This window comes from Macrotis lagotis, chromosome 8 (genome assembly GCF_037893015.1).
Source record: "Macrotis lagotis isolate mMagLag1 chromosome 8, bilby.v1.9.chrom.fasta, whole genome shotgun sequence".
In the NCBI taxonomy this organism is placed as follows: domain Eukaryota; kingdom Metazoa; phylum Chordata; class Mammalia; order Peramelemorphia; family Peramelidae; genus Macrotis; species Macrotis lagotis.
This window is the reverse complement of record NC_133665.1, coordinates 54,618,573-54,634,111: the sequence shown is the minus strand read 5'-3', so window position 1 is coordinate 54,634,111 and position 15,539 is coordinate 54,618,573. Positions and strand designations below refer to the sequence as shown.

Below are 15,539 nucleotides of genomic sequence, written 5' to 3'. Positions count from 1 at the left end.
ATCTCTCTAGCTTAAGGCTTAGCTTCCAAGTTCCTGTGACTCCCTGCTTAATTCCTAATAAATAAGGCTATATCTAGTTATCATCCATGTAGAGGCTGTCCTTTCAACAGATTGCCAAGGGCACTATGGTTTGCAATCTCAGATTCTCAATTCTAAAATTCTTTTTCTCTCCCATGCAAATAAGGAGAAACTGGAAGAAAATTGTCCCTTTTTAAGGTCTTTATCTTCCCTGGTCCAGTCTTATTCCTGCCTTTATCATGTATATTACTTTAACTCCTTTGAAGGTGTGTGTATACTGTTTCTAAGGCATCTTTCATATAACCATAGCCCCTCTCAGTGGTTTGTTTTAGAACATTGAAATTATTATTTTCTTTATTCTTAGCCTGCATTGCAGATAGAGTGCCAAGACTGAGGTCAGCATGATCTCAGTTCAAATCCTGTCTCAAACCTTGGTCAGGTCACGTAACAGTATTTGCCTCAGTTTCCTCAATTGTGAAATGAGCTGGAGAAGGACATGGCAAACCATTCCAGTATCTTTGCCAAGAAAACCCGAAATGGGATCATGAAGAGTTAGTTGGTCACAAATGAGCCAACTTATCAACAGTAATGTACTGTAGAAGAACCTAAAGCTTTCTTTAGTGAGGGAACATGATGTAGTGGAGAGAATTTGTGATTTTTTGTAATCAGAAGTCTGAACTAAAATCCCTGATTATTATCTTAGTGATCCCCAGTAATTTATTTAACCTCTTAGGGCCTCAATTTCCTCATTGGTAGAATGTAAGTGTTAGGACTAGATAATCCCTAGGTTCTTTTAAAATCTTATGCTATAAAAAGAAGATGCATTATTCTGAAATTAGAATTTACACAGTATAAAATATATATGACACAAAGAAAAAAAGTCTGTTTATATTCCCAGAGAGGAAAGTTTACCTTTTCAATAGCATTTAGTAAGATCCTAGGATCAAAGATGTAGAGCTGTAAGGAATCTCAGAAGTCACTGAACACAGACATGCATACACATACATATATACATAGGCACATATGAAAAAATGACCCAGGAAGGGGAACTGACTTGGCCTCTCTTCCAAAAGACATAAGTGATAAAACCAGAATTCAAGCCCAAGTCCTTTGACTTAAAATCTTATGACCTAATTCCTACCAAGAAACCATAAGATAAAGTACTTTGTATTTTAATGTCTACCCACTTTGCACATAATTGGTCCATAGTTACCTTAAGAGAGAAAAAAACTATTTAGTAAATTTTTAGATTTGGTAACTAAGCCTTATAAAAACCAAATTACTATGGATTATTCTGCTCCCTACCTAAAACCAAGAAACCTAGGTACATGTAGATCTTTGCACTCATAAAAATTTCCTTTGCCATATTTAATCCCAGAAAGTTCTTGCTGGTCACCAGGAATTTGGAGCAGGAAAGCTTATGATAAAAGGGAAGGATGTGTACCAGGATGGCATTATGTCCCAGGATAGTAGCTCATGTATTGGAAATTCTCAGTTACTATAGTATCACTAAATTAATCAAGTACTCTGCTTTCTCTCTCTTATCTCAAACGGATCTACAGGCCTAGAACATATGGCTCTAGCTTCTAAAGGAGGGCTGACTGTTCCTTTCCATCCTTACTGCTCCCCCCAACCCCCAAACTGCATCCCTTTCTCTTTCTAATGTATCCTAAAATTTCTTGAAGACTTTCCAGAGCATATCAGGTTAATTAGCCAGCCTGGCAATTGAGAGACACTATAACAACCCCCAAAATTGCCCATCAAAGGCAACTGAATCTTTTTTTCACCCCCTTCCAATGGTGGAGACAGTGAGCCCTATTCAGAGTTTTTTGCCGGAAACAAATGGAGTGGAAAAGTACACAAAGTACCACAATTATGTAATTTTGCAGTTTTCCCCTCTTAAAATAAACTCTAGTGTGTGCCTTTTCCCAACCTCAGCTATGCTACTGGGAGAGCTACAGGTCAGAGCTGGAAGAGAAGGAAGCCTTCTCCTGTGCCAACAGGCCACTGTTGACTGAACACGTTAAGGAAAACAAAAATTTTCCAGCATCACAGGTGCCTGTAGGTTGGGGATGTTGGGGGAGCCTTAATTCACTAACCAACTCAGCAAATAGAGTTTACCTCAATGCTCTTTATTGAGTAAACAGTCTATTCTCACTGGGAAAACTGCATCACACAACTCCCATGTTCTGTAGACATATGGAGCCCATTCTGAAGGAACACACACAGGCAATGCTGTCTTAACTTTGCTTCTCTTTTCATCCCTCCACTACTCCCCCGTTCTTGGATGATTTAGTAGGAAGTCAGTTACATATAGGATAATCAACCTATGTTTTCCCTGAAAAGTGACCATTTTTCATTCTGGGTCTGCAAAAATCATGTCATAGCAATGAAGGATTGGGAATATCAAGAAGGAAAAATATCTTCTATTATTTTAGAATTACTGTTATTCTAATAGGAATAGATTGTCTCTGCTGATTGTTTTAGAGTCTAATACATTTGGTTCTAGAGTCAAGTCCTGACCATTCATGAGCACTATTACCATTTAGATTTGAGATTATCCCTTCCTTAAGAGTTGGATCTATACTTATGTAAATCTTCCTTAATAGATAAATTTTCCTTTTCCTGTGCTGCACCACTGAGGTTCAGGCTTTCTACACAATATGACCCAACTTCAGCTATCCATGGTTAAGTCTTACTCTAACAGAGACATTCCCCTTCCATTCCACCTGGTCCACTTAACTGTTCCTCCTTTCCCCACCCTATTGCCTCTCCATGTCAAAGCTCCTATTATCTCCCTCCCCACCACCAATCTACAATGCATGTCTCCTCCCCCAATCCAAGCTTTTCCCATCCTCTAAGTTTCCATGGGTCCTATTTTGTTCAAACTACTTCAATAGATACAGTACAGCACTGCCTTCTGTCCCTCTGTACATATATTCTTATTGTCCTTTATACATTACACCATGGAAAATGCTAGATGAGAGGCAAAGTTTAGAAAAGGCAAGGCCCTTGTATCCTTCTGTTGTTTAACCTATATAAGTTTAGACAGATGAAGGTTCTAGTCTTAGTGATTAGGCTCCAGAATAGTAGGAACCTTGGAGATCAATTAGTTTAACTGCCTAGAATTCCACATGAAAAACTGAGACCCCAAGAGGCTATATAGGTAAGTTTAGATAATATATGGCCACATGGCCCCTTACCTCATGAAATTTACATAGTATGTGGCATTATTCTTAAAATGTAATATATATACACACATATGCATTCACACCAATTCCTTATAGACTGATCATGTCTTAAATTTGTGTTTCGGAGCCCTTCAAAGCACATACTATAATGGTAGACACACAGTAGGTACTTGGTAAAAACTTTGTTGTTTTATTGAAAACTATTTTAATCTTTTGTTTTTGTTAGAGAGCCATAAAACCTAGTCTGTGCCCCATGGCCTAATCACATTTGAGTTTCTACTGCCCAGTGGAATTCTTTCTGGAGCAGGGGGCATCGAAGTGATTGATAGTGAACTATTCTTGTTTTCCTAGATATAGGCCTGACTTAACCCTCTTATTCAAAAACATTTGGTTCCTTTAAAGTTTGTTACTTTCCCCAAAGTTCCCATTTCTGGAATATTGTAATACTTAATATTAATACTTAATATTAATACTTAATATTAATACTTAATATTAATACTTAATACTTCATCTGAACCTTGATACACTTGAGAACTCTGAAACAAATTTCCATTTCAGACATTGGGAAAATAATATGTTTATGCCTATTTTCTATTCAATGTTCACCAAATATTCCTTGATGAGAACATGGTACACATTAACAATAGTATTGAGTTGATCAACCCTGATGGATGCAGCTACTCTGAGCAGCTCAGAGAGCTAGGACAACCCTAGGAGATCAGCTATGGAAAATGATGTTCCCATTTAGAGGAAGAAAAACAAAACAGAAGTAAAGTTAAAAAAAAAAAGTGGGCAGCTAGGTGGCGTAGTGGATATAGCACCAGCCCTGGAGTCAGGAGTACCTGGGTTCAAATCTAGTCTCAGACACTTAATAATTACCTAGCTGTGTGGCCTTGGGCAAGCTACTTAACCCCATTTGCCTTGCAAAAACCTAAAAAAAAGTCCTACAGATCTGAAGGAACACTACATTCACTTTTTTTTTTTTTGGCTTTTGCCTATATTCACTTTTTAAAAAATTTATCTTAGAATTTCTTTTCTATCTCATGGTTTTCTTTCTTTTCCCTTAATCCTAATTCCTCATATCAAAAATGACTAATCTGTAAAAATGTTAAACACAAATGTGTAGGTAGAATATTCACCTGACTGTTCCTTGCTGAAAGGAGGGGGGGGGGGGGAAGGAAGGATGAAAGGAAATTATGTAACTTAAAAATATACATTTGCATGGATGAATGTTGAAAAATTTTCATAACATATAATTGGAAAAATAAAATAAATATCAATTGAAAAAATGTATTCCTACAAAATAAAGACTGACAGATTGTTTTCCATGGGGGGAGGGGGGGAGGGAAGTAAGATTGGGAGAAAAATTGTAAAACTCAAATAAAATCTTTAAAAATTAAAAAAAAGAAAAAATATATTCCTAGATGGCAAGAACTGTAGCCTTTAATGAGAGGTGGGGTATTAATTTGTAAAGAATACTAGTTTAAGGGGCAGCTAGGTGGATAGAGCACCAACCCTGGAGTCAGGAGGACCTGAATTCAAATCCAACCTCAGACACTTAATAATTACCTAGCTGTGTGACCTTGGGCAAGACACTTAACCCCATTGCCTTGCAAAAAAAAATACTAGTTTAAAAGACAAAGGATTTAGTATCTAATTGCTACTCTGTGGCTTCTCTCTAGGACTCAGTTTTCTAATCTATCAAATGAGGGAGTAAATTATGTTTATCTTTCTTTTTGGTTTTAAGGTTTATGATCATAGGGAATGGTTTGGTGGACCAATCACTAGTATAGGCAACAGGAAACCTGAAGTTCTAGTAACCTCTTTCACCAACTGTGCTGTGTGACTTTTGACAAGTCACAACCCTTCTCTGGGCTTGCTTCCTCATCTTTAAAATGGGAAGATAAGTGACCACCAAGTTCTGACATCCACTGTTAGATTCTGTGCTGAATGATTCTCATTTTCACATTGGACACCCAGCTTGAATCAAGAAGCTGGAAATTTCTAGAATTAAACCTGTTGGGTTTGATTTGGTTTTTTTAAAAACCAGCAGTATATTTTTGTACATCCAAAAAACAATTCCAAGCTGTTTCGGGATTTGAGTGAAGGCTTGGATTACTGTGCCTTTTATCCAAATCAATGCCCTTTCCCCTCCTTCCCTTCTACCTTATAAAAATCATGGTTAGTCAGTGGGGATTCTTTCATACTTCTGGCAGAAAAGGCTTTGATGGCTTTGAGTGATTGATTGATTGTCTCCTCCAATCTGATCTCTTCATCCTTCACCCTCCCTAGAATAATGAACAGGCTGGTCTCTCAACCAAAAACTGCCATTCTTGTCAATTTGCATTACCTGAGCAAGCAAGGGGTCAGAAAGCCAAAGAACAAGCCCAAACTAAAGGGTTTGAGGTTGCAATTGCCTCAACAACAACAACAAAAAAACCCATCATTTCAGTGAAGATTTTTTTTTAATAAAAATAGAAATGGGATTTTTTTTTTTTACATTTATCACATTTCAAGGGAGGATGAAGTGAACTGATTTTTCTTGGTCACCTTTGTTTCAGCTGCCTGAACTATGAAAACAAGCCCTTCCCTCAGCACCTTACTTCTATTTGTAATCTTTTTTCTGCCTGATTCCTAAAGGATTTTCTTCCACATTAATAAAAAAAAAAAAAAGCAAAAATTATCTCAAAACAGCTTTGGGATTGTCCTAGAGAAAAAAAAAGAGAAAAAAAAAAACCTTCCACATTTACTTGAAACAGTTTCCACCCAAGGAAAAGCTCTCCAGGGCATTTTAGACCTTTCACCTTCTTGACCCAGGAAGTATGAAGACCATGACCTCCCACCTCTTTGTTGAAATGGACTTGGCAGAACTCCTTGACCCCTTAGGTTTCTTCTTCCTGTCCCGGTGTCAGAGGAAGGAAGGATGCGGTCTCTTGTCCTTAGGGGTTACAGCAGCCTCAAACCCATAGAAAGAAACAGCTTTATTAATTCCAGCTTTGCTAATAAGGAATTACAATAGTTGTGGGATTTGGCAGTACAACCGTAGTCAATTGCCATGCACAGTGCAATTTTCCCCTGTATTGTTTGTATTTTTGATTTAGCTACAAATAATTTAAAGATGTGTTGTGTCTCCTCCAATTAAAATGGATATTTTCAGCTTTTAAGCCGTCAGAGTTTTAAAACAAATATAATGAATTTAAATTTGAATTAAAGGGGAGGGAAGTATGTGTGTGAGAGCATGTGTACATACATGTCCATACACACACACACACACTACAGTTGGTAGCATTGTGCAACTTAAAACGCTATACAAACTAATCCTACAACCCCTAACAACGTATAATATATTAACTATTACTATTCAGAGTTGTTATGCCTCTTAGTCACTTATTTTTTTTCTTCTCTAATTTATAAATTTTGGAGGCATATCTATTAAACAGAAAGTACTTGAAATTTAGAAGGTTCTGATTTAAATGAGGACAGACAACTCAAGCAAAATGTACTATAATTCATTAAAGTAGAATTCTTGAAAAGGACTTGAACAATTTAATTTAATTCATTGGTCACCAACTAGACTTGAAGACAGAGGATGTAAACTATGAGCTCAGTTCTATTGCCAATTTGATATATGACTTTGAGTAGATCACTTTTCCATCTCTGAACCTCAGTTTGTGCCTCTGTTAAATGAAGGAATTAGAGTAAATGGCATCTCAAACCCTTTTCAGTTCTACAGTCCTTTTATAAATCTAACATTCTAAAATAAGTAACTTATATGCCAAATGATCCCCAAAACTAAGCTGTATTGTCGACTTAAAGCTTCACCAAGATAATTGTTGGATTGAATGGTAGAGGAAAATGGGTCTGGAAAGGCCTGCATTCATATCTTCTCCGTGTAAATGTTCAAAAAGTCACTGTACTTCAAGAGTCCTCAGTTTTGTCCTCTATAAAAGGAAGAGGCCTAGCTGGGTGAGTACATGCTGGTAATATTTAAGCTACAGTGAGATACAAGCAAATGTCCTCATTTAGTCCAGCACCAATATAATGAAAGAATGGGAGGTCACTAGGATGCCTAAAGAGGAGTGAACCAGGGATCGAAAATGAGAGAAGTTGGGCAGCTAGGTGGCACAGTGGATAGAGCACTGGCCCTGGAATCAGGAGTACCTGAGTTCAAATTTGACCTTAGATACTTAATAATCACCTAGCTGTGTGGCCTTGGGCAAGCCACTTAACCCCATTGCCTTGCAAAATAAAAAACAAAACAAAATAAAATTTAAAAAAAAAGAAAAGAAAATGAGGCAGATCAAAGCTTCTATGCTGATCAATAGTGGAATCAGGTTCTTAAGTGGCTATAGTCTTTCCAACCTGGACAAGATTAGAAAAACTCAAGTTCAAAAAAAGTGTAAGGGGGAAATGGAAGTGTGGGGGGGGGGGGAGGTAGACTCAAATGATTTTAAGGTTTCTTCAGCACCTTCAGCTCTGATATTCCAGGATTTTTCCTTTCTTTATGAAATATTATTTAGGATAAAAGACTACATAATGCTAATTCAGTCAGTTAATGTCAGTGCTTTATGTTCTTTTTTCCCACAGACACAGCCTGTACCTAATCCTTTTGCCTACTACTTGCACCAGTCCCCATGGTGGTTTCACCAGTTTGAGACCTTAAGCAATCATTTCATTGAACTGGTGGTGCCATTTTTTATCTTTTTGGGACGTCGTATGTGTATCATTCATGGAATTGTGCAGATCCTCTTCCAGGTAAGTTTTTTTTTTGGTATGTAATTTCTTTTTCAGGATTTTTCCAAAAAGTATAAAAGTATCTTCTCAGTTTGACAAGGTTTCTCATTTTTTTGTTATTGGGATCAAATATTGGTAACTCAGAAGCAAATCTTACATTTGCTACAGACATGGCTTACCACTGACAGGCAGATTCCTTCTTTTTTCTTTGGGCCCTCATTTCCTTCCCAGAACTCTGTGAAGAATTGGGAAGGATTGACCCACACTCTGCTAAAAGTTGACTTTCTCCCCCTGGAAGATAAAGAAGGAATTGAAGTTGAAGAACAATGAACTCTTTCTAGCTATTTGTTTCTGGTCCTCAGTCACTTTCTTACCCTCCTCATATAGTCAGGGAGAAGGCTATTTCTTTACCTAAAGTTCTGACCAGGACTTTTAAAGACCCCTGGTGCTTCTGCAGAGAACAGGTCACTATGGAGCACCTCCTTTGGGTACTGGAATGGGAATAACTTTCTACAGAATTGCCTTGCAGGCTGGCAGCTGCCCAGGGTGACATCACACCCCTTATAAGTCAGTCTTTAGAGTTGATTTGAGCATTATGGCTAGAGCCTTGTAAAAAGGACTTTGGAAATAAAAAAAAATTCAAATTGATGTTAGGAAGGCCTCTAGGGATTTGTTAATGGATATAGGACCTTTCACATCTAGGTCATCAGTTCAAATCCAGCCCAAATTGCTAGCGACTGAAAGTCATCACTGTGTGATGGTTGGAAGGGGAAGCCTGTGTGAAGTGAGTTATTGATGTCAGTGGAGCTCCTACCAGGCAGTGGTTCCCCCTTATAATTGACACTAATTGGCCCCCTAGTTGGCAGACTCAGCTCAGGGATCAGGGTGGGGATGGGGTAGGGAAATAAAACAGGGGCACCATCCTCCCTTCTTATCCTCCCTTCAAGCCCTCCAGGTCAGTATTAAGTCCTGAGCTGGGAGGAAAGCTCCCGTGGAAGGTTCAGCCTTGGCTCTTCCTCCACCGTGGCCTGGGGACTCAGAAACAGAGTTATTTCATTTCCAGGGCTCTTTCCACTAACCTTAGAAATTAAACAACAGGAGGTGTATAGGGGGAGGGAAGGAAAGCAGGAACAGTCACTCTTTGGGCTTTTCTTCTGGAATCCCACATCCTGTCCTTTGTCAGCAGGACATATAGCACACCACATGGACAGCCTTGATCTGGCAGAAAAGCAAAGACCCTACCTGGCACTGGGTTTGATTTTTCTTTGCACTCACCCTAGTTCATGGGAGCTCCAGCATTTATTACCATCTCAATGTGGTTTTCTGTATGAAGCAGTTAAGACAAAGGGTAAGAGACAAATGCCAGACCTGCCGTTCCACAAAAGGCCAAATGGTATGGAATAATTTTATGGTAAATACAAACAGCATAGACAGCCAATCTGTATAATCTAAGCCCAGACCTTCAGGTGAGCCCTATGTGGGCTGAGGGATTGGGGCTAAAGCAGATTTTTAACATTTCAAGTACTCAGGTCATTATGACTACGAAGCAGATTTGTGCAGTGATTGTCACTCATATTGTTTTCCCTTTTCTAAAAGCAATTTTTTTCCCGTAAAGATTTGTATTTTAAATGCCACACTTGCCCCATCAACCATTTTCAAATAAATAGAGTTGTAACCAACAATAGCCAATGAGGCACCCAGTCCTATGAAAGACTGGGATAGATTAGTATCAGAAACATTGTGCTAAGTCATTTATTCTATTTATTGCCATTAGAGTCATATTATTGTACCTGGGGTATCTACTGCCTCTAGTTAGTTATAAACACAATAGAACATGTGGATAAAACTAAAAGATTGTGGTTTTTTTTCCTTTTATGGTTTGTTGGTTTTTTGTTTTAGTTTTGGGTTTTGGTTTTTGCAAGGCAGTGGAGTTAAGTGCCCAAGGTCACACAGCTAGATAATTATTAAGTGCCAGAGGCCAAATTTGAATCCTGTCCTCCTGACTCTAGGGTGGGGTACTCTATCCACTGCCCCAACTAAAAGATTCTTTAAGAAATTTAGCCCCGTATTCTTGATTGTAACACTTATTGAAGAATACTTTTTAAAATAAATTGCTACAAGTTTTTTTAGATTAAGTATAAAAAAAATGGATGGGTAGTTTTTCTTATCAACAGTTATTGATGATTGGACACATCCTCAGATACCTAGAAAGAGAAGTATAGGGAACTAGTGGCTAAAAATTATTGGGAAATCAAAGTGAAATTGAAGGGGAATGTATCATCATTGGGTTTGGGGGGTTATGGGGATATGGTCTTGGATGTCAGCTTCATTTCCTGCTACTTTCATCAGAGGCCTATCCTGCAAGGAGTTAGGGCCGAGGACTCTTCCCTAGAAAGGTCCCTGATAAACTGCTCTACTGCAGATAGGATAGGAGTATGAGGACTTAAAGGAATTAATGGGAAGCCATAGGTCCAGAGTACTTTTTGACCCTCTCCATTTCTAGGCCACCATGTCCTGAGACTGGGAGAGGCTGATACCTGGCTGAGGCACCATTCAATCCAACAATTAGGAGAAAGGAAATGATTGCTTGACTTGTCTCTGCCTCTGGTCCCATGTATGGAATGTGTCCTGAGGAAAGGGATAGGGAAACCTCAGAATCATGCTTTGCTTTTACAGAAAGATTATTGATTTAAAAATTTTAATTTAAGTCTTAGCTCTTCTTAAAACCTGTGGGACAAAGGGCAAATCATTTAACTTCTGTAGAATGAGCAAGTTAAACTACAAAAACTCAAAAATCCCTTTGATTATTGTCCTTGTATTTCAAGATTTTGTGCTGTTATAAAAATACATTTTAAATTTTATTGTATAAAATAAGCTAAAATCATTAACATTACTTTAACTAATAACTTGTTAAATACCTAATAATTTATTACCTTCTCCTATGAGGGGTGACAAATATTTTACTAAAGAAAAGGGTTGAGGCGGTTAGGTGGTGCAGTGGATAGAGGACTGGCTCTGGAGTCAGGAGGACCTGAGTTCAAATCCAGCCCCGGTCACTTCATAATTACCTAGCTGTGTAGCCTTGGGCAAGTCACTTAACCCCATTTGCCTTGCAAAAAACCTAAAAAATAAAAATAAAGAAAAGGGTTTCACTAGCTTTAAAATCATTGGAATATGTATAATTAGCTGACATTTTGATAGGGTCTCATGATTTACTAAGGGTTTTTCTAGCGAGTATCCTGTGTTGTGATCCCCATTTTATAAAGAAGAAAACTGAGCCTGAGAGAGAAAACATGACTTGTTTACACTTAACTGAGCCACGGAATCAGGATCTTCTGACTCTGAATTCATGGCTCTTTTTATTTTCACTGGGGTGCATTTATAAGTTTATTTAAACAATATTTTCAACAAATGATAATAAAACAATAATGCTATTATGCATTATTCAGCACTTTGAGGAACCTGGAAAAAGCTGCTACTGTTGTGGGGAAAATTCACATTGGGTTTCTATTTCCTTCTCCTAGATGTCTACTTTGGTGAGAGTGGGGAAGCAGAAGGGAAGAAAGATATAAGGGAAGGCTTATTTGTTTGTTTTTACATTGATGTGATGACAAATGGAAAGAATATTGGTTCTGGAGGCAGAGGACCTAGGTTCAAACCCTACTTGTGTAGATTTGGGTAAACAACTTGGCCTCCCAGGCCTTAGCTATCTCATGTAGAAAATGAGGGAACTGAAGTAGATGGTCTGCCATGTCTGGATCTGTGATCCTTCCATTTTTTACACCATTCATTTCTCTGTCTATACCACAGCCCCACTGAACTCTAACCCAACCTGACCTACAAAATGGCAGTATGTGTGACCTGCACCTTCAGTCTCCCACATCTTCACTGTAAGAGTTCTTAAACTGGGCATCTGTATAAAATATTTTGATAACTATATTTCAATATAATTGAGTTTTTTATGATCCAATGTATTTTACTTTATTCATTTAAAAACATGATTCTGAGAAAGGGTCCATAGGCTTCACCAGAGGATGACACAAACTAGATTGAGGAAGAATATAGGTTTTCCAGATCCAAGATCAGCTTTTGCAATGAATCTGAATTCACAATTCTGATGTTGTCTGCCTTGACATTATTATAGTAATTGTATATTGTTCTCCTAATTTGGAATTCTTCATTCTATATCAGTTCGCATGAGTCTTACCATGTCTCTCCAAATTCCTTGTAGTCATTATTTCTTATGGGATTATTGTTATTTGTTGGTCAGTTTCATTTCTAAATCAACACCACTTTATGCTGCCATTCCCATTTAATGGGTACTTTATTTATGATTTATTTACTTTTACAAAGAGTGCAGCTATGAATATCTTGCTCTATATGAGGTCTTTCTTTCTGTCTTTAACCTTTTGGCTAGAGTTCTAGGGGTAGAGTTCTAGAGTGGAAGCATTTCCTGAGACTTCTTTAGAGACTACTAAGATCTCCCCAAAAATGTAGGAAATGGGACCCATAGCTAATAGGGAATAACATTTTTAAATTCAATTTAAAGTTCCAAAACTTGGATGAAAAGAATACCCTGGATGAAAAGTATCTTTTGAAAGCTGGTTCTTCCAAGTTAGCTTGAAGCAGGGTAGATCGAACCTGCCCAGTTCTGTCTATGCCCTATTGTTTAGTCATTGACAGATGGTTTGCTTCCTCTGCACTAGGGCACAGAATGAAAGAAAAGCACTTTCCTTATGGCCTGCCAATTTTGACTTTGTGGCAGTTTTGAGGTTTTACATCATGATATTGTTTCTGTAAATGTCCTAAACATGTCAAATTGTGGCTACAGCTTTTATCCTTCAAATTTAAGTCTAAATCAGATATTCCCTAAGAGATGGTCTGGGGTAATGGTCCAGGGGCTCTGAATCTCAAGTGATAGGTTCTGCACTAAACTGTCTAGCCCACAGACCTGGTTTCTAGGCCCAGATATACCATTGTCTTCCTTTACTTCATAATCATTAGTAGAGATGAGAATTTAGGGTCACCAGTTTCTGTTTTATTTATCTATAAAAAAGAGATGAGAATTTTTTTCTATGCTATCTTAAGGAGCTCCAAAATATAAAATGAGGAAGTTAGTATGAATGACAACTAAGGTCTCTTGCAGATCTGAATCTGTGATGCTAGAGATATTGAAGTGATTAAAATTGATTATTATGCAACTTTATACTTGATGATTTTTCCATTAATTAAAAGAAAGAATTTATGCATTATGGATCAATTTTTTTGTTATCTGTTTGGCTGCCATTCAAGTTGTTTTTATTTACATAATTATAGTAATTCTGTATATTGTCCTTTTGTATATATTTTGTTCATTGAATGTCACTTCATATGTTTTTCTGTATTTCTTTAAATTCCTTTTGGCACAGTACTTTTCCATTTTATTCATATGCTTCAATTTGTTTTACCATTCCTTAATCATTGAGCACAGAACATTCCAATTAATTGCTATTACAATAGTGTCGGCTATAAATATTTTAAGACTGATAGGTGTTTTACTATTGTCAGTAGCTTCCATGGAATATAAAACTAATAGTGAGATCTCTGGGTCAAGGGTATGAATTTTTTTTTTAAATTTGTATGATTCCAAAAACCTTTCCAGAAAGATCTGTAATCTTTCCAAAAGTGAGTTTGATCCTTAACATTTTAATCAATTTAATGCATGGAAAGGGAATAATTCATGGTTATTTTAGTTTGTAATTTACTGATTATTTGTGATTTTGATCACTTTTTAGATCATTACTAACAGCTTGTGTTTCTTCCTTTGAGAACTTTCATGTTCTTTAACTATTTATCTACAGGGGAATAGGTTCTTAGAGATTTTTTAGATGATCTCTAAAAGTCCTTCCAGCTCTAATGATATGACTATTAATTCCAGACCCTGTTAATTCTCTAAGATTATTTCTTTTGTTCATAAACATGCCCATTAGTCTTTGAGAAACCCATCCAGTCTTGGCACTGCCTATGCCACCTCCCGAGCACCCAGCTCCAAGCTTTGCTTTTGGCCACTCACCTGGAACCAGATTCAGATGGGGCCCAACTTCCTTTCAGGTTTTCTGACATAGCGAGCCAGACATTCTTCCCAGCAACCCCAGCGACCCTGAACGATCAATGCAACTGTTTGCTTCAGGGGGAAAGAAAAAGAGACCAATTTAAAAAGGCGTAATGGTGCTGGAGGAAAAAAAAAAGGAAATTCTGCACTTCATAAAGATGTGTAATGATATATTGATTGTAAATATGGGGATCCAACTAGCTTTTCATTGGCATTTTATTGATACTGGGCAAGTGACTGACTATTTCAGTCCAATGGGGGAGTTTGCAGAGGAGAAAGGGGTCCAGTGTAGTATACAGCTCTGGAATATTTATGGCATTTCAACTCCAACTTGTTTATTCAGTATTTATGGCTGTTTTCTTCATTCAGAATGGCTTTTATTGACAATAGGCCAGCTCTGCAAAGGAAGCAATAAACTTTAATGTTGATATGCCACTTAATTTTTGCTTTTCAAGATTTGAATTGACATTATTTGCCGAGTTTATTAGACATTTTATAATTGTTATTGGAGTCACGGTGGCTAGGCTAAGTACGTGTATTTTTCCAGATTACCATTAGTCTACAAGAGTATGGCTTTGTTTGGAGTCTCTGAAAAGGCACAGCAGAAGAATACAAGAGTGTGAACTTTCTTTTGTGACCACTGTGCCTCTGTCCTGAAGTCTAGTCACATTTACACCTTGGGCTGGGGGTGGGTAGTAGCTGAGAAACAAGGGACTGTAAGCAGTTAGGGTTGCAGTGTTATGGATGGGGTAAGTGGGGTTTGATGAAACCTTGATGTGTAGTTTCACTCAGGCTTTTGCCATCAGTGACCCATATCTTGAGAGTGCCCACTATATGCAAGACATGTTATCAAGCCCTAACAAAGGAAAGGGAAGCTTAGACTCAAATGATTTCATATATGTGAAATTTCTTTGAAACTTGAAAAGTGTTACATAAATGCGATAGAGATCCATAAAGAAACAGAGCTAAAAGGAATTTTAGAGGTCATCTGACCCCCCTCATTTAATGCGAATAAACTGAAGCCCAGAAAGAGGGAAAGATATAATCATAACCTAACAACATGTTTATAAGATATAAATAAAATCAAGAGACCTGTGATTTGGGAGTGTGGAAATTTCCTCCACCAAAACATATCTTTGTTTATGACCCATCCATCATCTAGCAGATAGTCTTAGAGAACTGTAGGAGGATCACAGAAATTATATTACTTTCCTATAGTGGCAAGAGATTAGAGGTGGGTTTTGAACCAGAGAGCTAGACTTCAGAGAGGAGTAGATCTTGGAACCCAACTGAGTAGCTTGTCTAGTAGAGATGTTGCATATAAGGGGAGCTGTGTGAGAACTCTAAAAAGAGAGAAAGGACTTACAGGAATTGTGAGTTAATTGTCTTTGTCACACATATACCCTACAGGTATGCCTCACTCGCATTGTTCTTTAAAATGAAGCCCACTCTTCTCATTAATACTCAATGGATTTTTGGGACAATGTCCTCCAGGTTTGGGGAAA

General features: G+C 37.6%; 1 protein-coding gene across 3 annotated transcripts in view; it reads left to right on the top strand.

The window, feature by feature from the left end:
- LOC141495598 (lipase maturation factor 1-like) overlaps nt 1-15,539 on the top strand; it is a 702,841-nt gene that overhangs the window by 492,354 nt on the left and 194,948 nt on the right. For all 3 annotated transcript variants that reach the window (XM_074197124.1, XM_074197126.1, XM_074197125.1), the window contains exon 4: nt 7,797-7,964. In XM_074197124.1, coding sequence (XP_074053225.1) covers nt 7,797-7,964 — 168 coding nt within the window. The remainder of the gene's footprint in view (nt 1-7,796; nt 7,965-15,539) is intronic.